The sequence below is a fragment of the Herpailurus yagouaroundi genome, unplaced genomic scaffold, assembly GCF_014898765.1.
Source record: "Herpailurus yagouaroundi ecotype Mexico unplaced genomic scaffold, PumYag 141, whole genome shotgun sequence".
Taxonomy (NCBI): Eukaryota; Metazoa; Chordata; class Mammalia; order Carnivora; family Felidae; genus Herpailurus; species Herpailurus yagouaroundi.
Window position 1 is genome coordinate 29,721,756 of NW_024412396.1, and position 8,992 is coordinate 29,730,747.

At 38.4% G+C, this 8,992-nt stretch overlaps 1 protein-coding gene across 6 annotated transcripts in view; it reads right to left on the minus strand.

Annotated features, from left to right (window-relative positions):
• FERMT2 (FERM domain containing kindlin 2) overlaps window positions 1-8,992 on the minus strand; it is an 86,007-nt gene that overhangs the window by 76,440 nt on the left and 575 nt on the right. For all 6 annotated transcript variants that reach the window (XM_040477157.1, XM_040477158.1, XM_040477160.1 and 3 more), the window contains exon 2: window positions 8,680-8,845. In XM_040477157.1, the coding sequence (XP_040333091.1) occupies window positions 8,680-8,836 (157 nt within the window). In that variant the 5' untranslated portion in view covers window positions 8,837-8,845. The remainder of the gene's footprint in view (window positions 1-8,679; window positions 8,846-8,992) is intronic.

Sequence of the window (8,992 nt, forward strand, 5' to 3'; positions counted from 1 at the left end):
CCATCATTAAGGAAATGTGATTTAAAATCATAAAGAGCTACCCCTACATACTTATTAGACTGACTAAAATTAAGAAAAATATAAACAAAAGACCTGACAACACCAGTGCTGGGGAAAGACTCAGAGCAATTGAACTCTCAAACTGTTTTCTTCCAGTTCTCATACAGTACTGACAGGCATGCAAAATAATGTGGTCACTTTTGAAAAGATGCAGTTTCTTATAAATTTAAGTATATGCTTAGCATACTACCCAGCAATCCCACTCCTCAGTAGTTATCCAAGAGAAATGAAAATATATGTTCATGCTAATGTTTACAGCAGCCCTATTCATAATCTCTCCAAACTGGAAATAACACAAATGCCCTTTAGCTGGTGAATGGATAAACTTGGTAAACATCCCTACAATACACAGAAATAGAAAAAACTGCTTTTACACTCATGACACATAGATGAATCTAAATGTACTATGCTAAAAAAAATTTTTACTTAGAAAAACTTTATATTATGCTACGTGACAGAAACCAGACTCAAAGCTACATGCTCTGTGGCTCCATTTATAGGACATTCTAGTAAAGGCAAACTATCAGGGGTTTTCAGGAGTTGGGGTTAAGGGGATGGACTGATTGTAAAGGATACAAGGAAACTTCTTGGAGTGCTAGATAAATCCTGTATCTTGACTACAGTAGTTTTACATGACTACATACATTTGTTAAAGCTCAGCACATTGTACTAAGAAGGATGAATGTTAAGGTAATGTAAATTGTACCTCAGTAACATAAACATCAACAAAAAACTAATATAAATGCAATTATGCAAATAATTCGTTACAAATGAATTATAATGGATATGAATTTGTAACCACAAACCCAGTGTAGAACATCATACCTCCATTTTAAAAAATCATTTAAAAATATTCCTTTAGAATATTCGCTTAACTCACACAGGGCGTATATACCATTTTGTAACATACCATAGCATTAGCATTATTGGTTTTTATTTCAGTAAAATAATTATTTAAATAAAAATACTGCATACATTCACTTTTTTCCAAAACCAATTTCATTAGTTTCTAAACGGGCTGAATGCTTTCATGTGCCAAGAAACAATTTTATATCATTCCTTTGTTATAACTGAATAAAAAAACATTGCTCTTATAAAAAGAATTAATTTACTACTGAAGACCTCATGGTTATAGATTTTTCAAATCTCTGTAATACCACCATCCACTTATTGGTCCATTTGACTTCAGAAATCTTAAGAAAACAGCAGTTAAATAGCTTTTATTACATTTGAAAGAGGTAGGTGTGTGTCTGGAATGATAGCTATTTTTCTCGTTTAGGGGGTGAGAACACAAAGCAGCCCCAAACTAAACTCTGAGGAGTACAAGTCTCTGTTTTCAAAGCTGTAACCTATTAAATAGTCCAGATTACATTTAACTCCTTTTAAAAGCAGTTCCCTTCCTCCCCCCGCGTCCCGCCCCCCCCGCCCCATTCTGTATATTCAGGGGCTCTCAATGCCAGAGAAAACAGCCCCTCTCATTTGTATAACACTAATAGTTTATAAACGCATTTTCGCACATATTATCTCTTTTAATTCTCACCAAGGCCTATGAGAAAGTGCTTTGTTTTTTTGTTTTTTGTTTTTTTAATTTCCATTTTGTAGACATCAAAAACCCCCTTGGAAGGTCAAATTAGTTGTTCAAAAATCACACACACCAGGTTAAGGGACAGGGCCAGAATGCTGTTTTTTTTTTTTTTAACGTTTATTTATTTTTGAGACAGAGAGAGACAGAGCATGAACGGGGGAGGGTCAGAGAGAGGGAGACACAGAATCTGAAACAGGCTCCAAGCTCAGCTGTCAGCACAGAGCCGATGCAGGGTTCGAACTCACGGACCGCGAGATCATGAGCAGAGCCGAAGTTGGCCGCCTAACCGACTGAGCCACCCAGGCGCCCCCAGAATGCTGTTTTTTATTACTCTGGTATCCATTAGCATCTACTACAGCCTGAAGACAGCCAACATTATGGGAAAGCTATACCTAACAATGTCTAGTAATAACTAGCAACACTTGATAGCCACAATGTATTATTAAAGGAGAGTGAGTAAAGAACAGTTTAGTGACTACTAAACATGGAATGAAATCCTGGATGGAAAAAACCAAAGGCCATTACTGGAACAAGAGGCAAATTTGAATAGAGATGCGTATTAGACAATACGACTCAATCAATGTTTAATTCCCTGAATTCGATAACTGTAACATAATACGTAGAGAAAGTCCTTGTTCTTAGGTGATACATATTTTAAATATTCAGGAATGAAGGGTTATGATATCTGCAACTTACTGAAAGTGATTCAAAAAAATGTATGTGTGTATAGAGAAATCAAATGGCAAGATGCTAACTGGTGACCTAGGTGAAGATTATACCGTACTCAGTTATTACTACTGAATTTATAAGATTGAAATTTCAAAAGGTGTTGAAGATAAAAAGTAAAACATTAATATTCTCTAAGTTTTCTTAAATAGCTATTAGTCATCTCCAATGAGACCTTTTGTTAAGAAACTGAATTTTTTTTTTTCAACGTTCATTTTTGGGACAGAGAGAGACAGAGCATGAACAGGGGAGGGGGAGAGAGAGGGAGACACAGAATCGGAAACAGGCTCCAGGCTCTGAGCCATCAGCCCAGAGCCTGACACGGGGCTCGAACTCATGGACCGCGAGATCGTGACCTGGCTGAAGTTGGACGCTTAACCGACTGTGCCACCCAGGCGCCCCAAGAAACTGAATTTAAAAAGACACATTATTTTTAGTGCCTCTGTAAGTTAACTCTAGTTGAATCAAACAGTATTGGTTCATTTAAAAAACAACAGGGTACAAAACATGGCAGCAAACAACACATAATATTTCTGAGGAACAGCTCATACTTTTTTAATGCTATGGCAATTTTTAGTAAAATTTACATACTGTCCTTAATCTTAAGAAGACTAACATCTGCTAAAAACAGATAAAATCCAATGTCCAATTCTTATGGATCATTAACAGTATTCCAAAAAGAGTAGACATGCTGTCAGACAGTACATACTTAGCTAAAATTCAATCCATTTCAATATATATGATTTTACCATTGAGTGTTTCTCCCATCCCATTCCAAAAGATTTTTTTAACAATTTTTTGTAATCTTAATATATTTCACAATAAATGCAGTGAAGTTGCACCATGTACATTATTTTATTTCCATGAATTCAACCATAAGCCCTCAGGGAAAAACACTGTGGATTTCAATAGCATAGACACCATTTCACTAACAAACATGCCTTCCCCAAGGAGCACTAAGCACAAGTATGAGAATGGAGCTGTCCAGTTAACACATGCCTTTCTCCCTGTGTGCATCTTGCCAAGCTTCACTCCTAGTATTTAAAGGATTCTTGTGCAACAGATCCCACAATGTAAGCCAACTCTTCACCTGGTGCTCAGCTAAAGAAATTTATTTTTAAAGTTTCTGAAGGAAACACTAGCTACTTTGTACTTCTAGGAGACAATAAACGTATAACATAATTCACAACCACTTTAAGGGATTTTCAAAGGTTATTTTAACTAAAATCTATTTTTTTGTCACATGTTAACTTCACAACTTAACTCTATCTGAACATGCAACTCCAACATAAATGTACACTATTATTTACACCAAGAACATAACACACTTCAATGCAAGGAGGACTTCTTTCTAAAGGCTACATTCAGAAACATTCCTTAAACTTTCTAGGTCAACTCCATGTATTTCTTTTTAGTTATTCCTGAGTCCACCAATTTGTACTTTCTTTCTCTATATTTTAACCTGATCTAACCGCACTTCTACATTCTTCCTACTCATAGACTCACAGCAAAAAGAAACTCAGAAATCACAATCTAGGGGTGTCTGGGTGGCTCAGTCGGTTAAGCATCGGACTCTTGATCTTGACCTCAGCTCAGGTCATGCTCTTTCAGTTCGGGAGTTCGAGCCCCATGAACTCACAAACTTGTAGACAGAAATCCAGAAAAGAAAAAAAAAAGTTCAGAAAAGACATTTATAAAGTGATGCTGAAACACAGTGAAACAAAGCAGCTCTTTGGCATTTAGAATCCTCAATACTAAGTTCTGAGTACTACTGAATAGAACAGTTTTAGTATTTCTTGATCTGCAGAGGAACATAAGGGAATCCCATAAAATTGGGCCTCTTCCTTACAAAACTTAGTTTTGAATACAATTAGCTTATCATTTTATTCTGATGTCTTATTTTTATAATTCTTATCCCTGATGTTCTTTATATTAACTCTACTTTTTTGTTTTTGTAAGTTGTATTTAAGTAATGTCTACACCCAACATGGGGCTCAAATTCACAACCTTGAGATCAACAATCACATGCTCTTCTGACTGAGCCAGTCAGGGACCCCTTATTAACTCCTGACTTTAAAATAAAAAACACTCTACAGGTTTGAAAATTATTTTTAACAAAAAGTACAATAAATTTTTAAAATTCTATTTGAAGCTTTCAACCTGGATTTTTAAAAAATAATAAGGTAAAAATAACAATTCTTCATTTTCAGAATGAGGTATAAACATTGAGGGGACCACTGTGGAGATTATTTCTCTAAATCAGCCTAAACTAAGTCATAGATAGAAAAAGTTTTCTGTGACATCAGGATAGAATTCTCTAAAGCCCGCTTCTTCATAGCATACACTCTTTATTTTCTTTTAAAAGGTCAGTTTTACACTAAGATTTAAAGAAGCTTTTCAGATCTTTGAATCAAAGTCAGACATCAAAAAAATCATAGTTTTTTGTTTTTTTTTTTTAATTTTTTCTTCAACGTTTTTTATTTATTTTTGGGACAGAGAGAGACAGAGCATGAACGGGGGAGGGTCAGAGAGAGAGGGAGACACAGAATCGGAAACAGGCTCCAGGCTCTGAGCCATCAGCCCAGAGACCGACGCGGGGCTCGAACTCACGGAGTGCGAGATCGTGACCTGGCTGAAGTCGGACGCTTAACCGACTGCGCCACCCAGGCGCCCCCAAAAAATCATAGTTTAATGACCTTAAGTGCGAAAGTTCTTTATAAAATTCCAACCACGTCGGGGCATCTGGGTGGCTCCGTCGGTTAATCAGCGACTCTTGGTTTTAGTTCAGGTCATGATCTCGGGGTTCATGTGTTCAAGCCCCATGTCAGGCTCTACAGTGACAATGTGGGGCCTGTTTGGGATTCTCTCTGCCTCTCCCCCAGTCTCTCTCAAAATAAATAAACTTAAATAAATAAGTAAATAAAATAATGTTGCCGATACTACTAAGGAAGCATTATTTAGTTTTTTTTAGCTTGCTTAACTGAAGTGCCTAAGTTTGGGCTGAACACTATACCTTCACAATAAGGCTGACCTTCAAGGGCCAAACCCAGGAGTTGTGTCATGATCTGTTTCTGATCACAGACCTCGTTGAGAATCTAATGAAAGTTAAAAAGCCTCTTCGAGGGGTGCCTGAGTGGCTCAGTTCGTTAAGCATCTGACTTCGGCTCAGGTCATGATCTTGGAGTCCGTGAGTTCAAGCCCCGCATCGGGCTCTGTGCTGACAGCTCAGAGCCTGGAGCCTGCTTCAAATTCTGTGTCTCCCTCTCTGTCTGCCCCTCACCTGCTCGTGCTTTGTCTCTCTCTCTCTTCCAAAAATAAATAAACATTAAAAAAATATAAAAAAAATAAAAAGCCTTTTCTCAAAATACTCCATATGTGCACATACAAATTTTTATTATTTTATTTTTATTTTTATTTTTATTTTTTTTTTTAATTTTTTTTTCAACGTTTTTATTTATTTTTGGGACAGAGAGAGACAGAGCATGAACGGGGGAGGGGCAGAGAGAGAGGGAGACAGAATCGGAAACAGGCTCCAGGCTCCGAGCCACCAGCCCAGAGCCCGACGTGGGGCTCGAACCCACGGACCACGAGATCGTGACCTGGATGAAGTCGGACGCTTAACCGACTGCGCCACCCAGGCGCCCCTATTATTTTATTTTTAAAAAATATTTATTTATTTAAATAATCTCTACACCCAGCATGGAGCTTGAACCCACGACCCCAAGATCAAGAGTCACATGCTCTTCTGACTGAACCAGACTGACTCTTCAGACTGAACCAGACAGGAGCCCCACATACAGAATTTTAATACAATTTTGAAGGGAGGAGTCATCATACAATCTATCAATCCATAGAAATAATTGTTATCACTGGTTACACAGGAAGAAATCCTTAAAACTTAATGCTTCTGGTATTCATACAGATTCTGATGAGAGTAAGAAGAACACCAGACAGGCATCTGGGATCTGAAGATGTTGGTGAAAGCTGCAATACCTTCTGTTCTATGGTACCATAACTTCCAAAGCCATAGAAGTCGGATTCTGGTAAATGTCCATCTCCGCTCAGCAATCCCAAGACTCATGACCCTGTGCCATATCCACCTCTTATCATCTAGACTCTGCAAGCTGCTTTCATCTACTGTAGTTGCTGACAAGTCCACCCAGTCCACCCTTTAAAACCTTCAGGGACACAATGTTTCAAAAGGCAAGCCACAGCAGTTTTAAGCAACTCTGAAGAAAGTTCCTTTTTAATTTGACTAACCTGGTTTGTAAATTTTAGATCCTGCCCTACTGAATTTCTCCTCTTCTCAGTACCAGTAGGTAACAAAATAGTTTACCATTCAAAGAATCTAATCCTAAAACCAGGAGCAAAAAATCATTTAGCTCTACTTTTACCAAACAGATAAGTCAGAATAATGATGAAAAGCACTTTCTATTTGGAAGTCAAAATGTAACAGATCACTACTGGTTCAGTTCAAGAAAAATGAAAGGTTTCCACGTACACAGCACTTCCCACTTTGCTGGGCTTCTTTCACTGCGTAAAAAATTAAAAAGTATCAACATGAAAAGATTCAGATTATAGTCAATATTAACATCAGTTCTGTCTGCAAATAGTTTATTCTCTATATCTCTATGTCTGTGATTCTGCAATAAACAGTTCTAATCAATGCAGTATAAATATAGAAGTCATTATTTATTCATCAGAAAAAGACTGGCTTTCAAGAACTGTAAGCTGTCTCAGTCACCTTCAACAGCTCCTTTTTCATAATAAGAAACATCTCTTATTGAAACCAGTGTATTAATAAGGTCCACTGATCATATATAAGCAATCTGACACAAATGCTTGTTTCCTTTGAAAACAAAGGAAACACTAATAATTATATTTGTTATTTTCTTCCTTAAATTATCCCACACTAGTGCTGGACAAAAAAGATTCACAAGTATTTTACAAACAGTGATTGATGCAGTCAATCAGATAGGAAAATGTTAACCAACAGTTAATTGGATTAACACTAGGGCAAAAATCTCACTCTCAAAGGACTACCCAGGGGGGCTCGCTTTCCTGGGCTCTGTCTCAGCCCAACAATGCACAGTCCTAAGGAAGAGTCTACCTGGTAAGGAGCTTCTTTTAGGTCCTTCAGTAATTAAACTTCCTGCAGAGATACAAAGAACGTCCACTTAAATGAATTTTGGCCTTATTTTGCAAATTCCATTGGGGCACTCTTACCCTAAATTTACAGGGTAGGTATACAACAATCCCTGAGTTAAGAAATATGTTTCCTGATAAATAACCACTTCTCTAATTTTCCAGAGTGCCTTGAAGAATACTGTGTTTAAATAAAGACCCCCCCCCCAGCAAAGGCAGTGCCACACCTCACCTTATCAGAACTGCAAGACATACAAAAGGCATGTTAAACTCAGGAAGTCGGACCTCTGAGCATTTCTCTTGTGATAAAATCATCTATACAAACATTTCAGTTGATTTTTAAAACTGAAAATTCCATCACAAGCAAAATATGCACAGCAGAATTTTCTTACAGTCCATATTATTGGATACCCTAGTATTTCAACCTTGTCAGTTTTAAATCAATGTGGTATATACATTTGTACCCAAGCAAATACTGAGTCCAGAATTAGTTTAATTATGCCTGTTTTTTAAGCACAAAATTCTTTTATGAGCTTGTTAATATACAACTGAACACTCGAAATAGCTTATTTAAAGCAGGACTACAGATAGTCAAACACTGCCCCACCCCTCGTAAGAGTGGATGACTGGAACATTTTAATACACTCCATCACGTAGTAGCACAGCTATAAGAACCTTCACTGGCACCAGAAGTTACACATTTTCCAGTACAGTTTATACTTCAAAGAATTTCTGCATCATCCTCAATACCAGATGTCGCCAACATTCAGGTACACTGAAGGCAAGTTATTGATAACCACAAGCCCTGTTAACGTCCCCCTTTCAACATAAACTTGCGCACTTTTCTCATTTCTTTCAACGTGAAGTCGCTGAATGCAAAGAAATAGAGTGTTTTCGCAATTTTAACTGTTTACGCAATTAAGTTTATTAATTGGAAGGCTGGAATCACTACATTATGAAATTTTCAAACAGTAACGACGTAAAACAAGATACAAAAGTGAAAAAGTCTGTTTCCTGAAACACTGAAAGACCTTTGAGTTTTGCAAAGTATTTGCGGGATTCCAAGCAGGATTTCCAAAATCCACCCCTCCCCCAGCCGCCTCCCCCTCTCCGCAGCCTCAGTCTGGAGGTCGTTATCTTGCCGCGGCTGGGATGCTACTCACCGAGTTTTTCCACCAACTTGAGCATCACCCCTCCAATGTGCACTTCCCCGGTCACTCTTAGGGTGACATCGCGGTTCAGGTCCGTCACATGGACGCTCAGTTCCCACGTCCCATCGGCGTAGCAGCCATCTGGCATCCTTATCCCGTCCAGAGCCATGGCTCCTTCCTGCGAGCACGGAGGAAATGGCTCTCGTAAGCGTCACTCCCCCAAAGGAAGGCAAGTCCCACCGAATTCGCAGGGTCCGCCGCGGAGCGGGAGAAGGCGGAGGCCCCGAGGGTTTCCGCACGAGCTCGGGAGCGCGGCGGCGGGGCG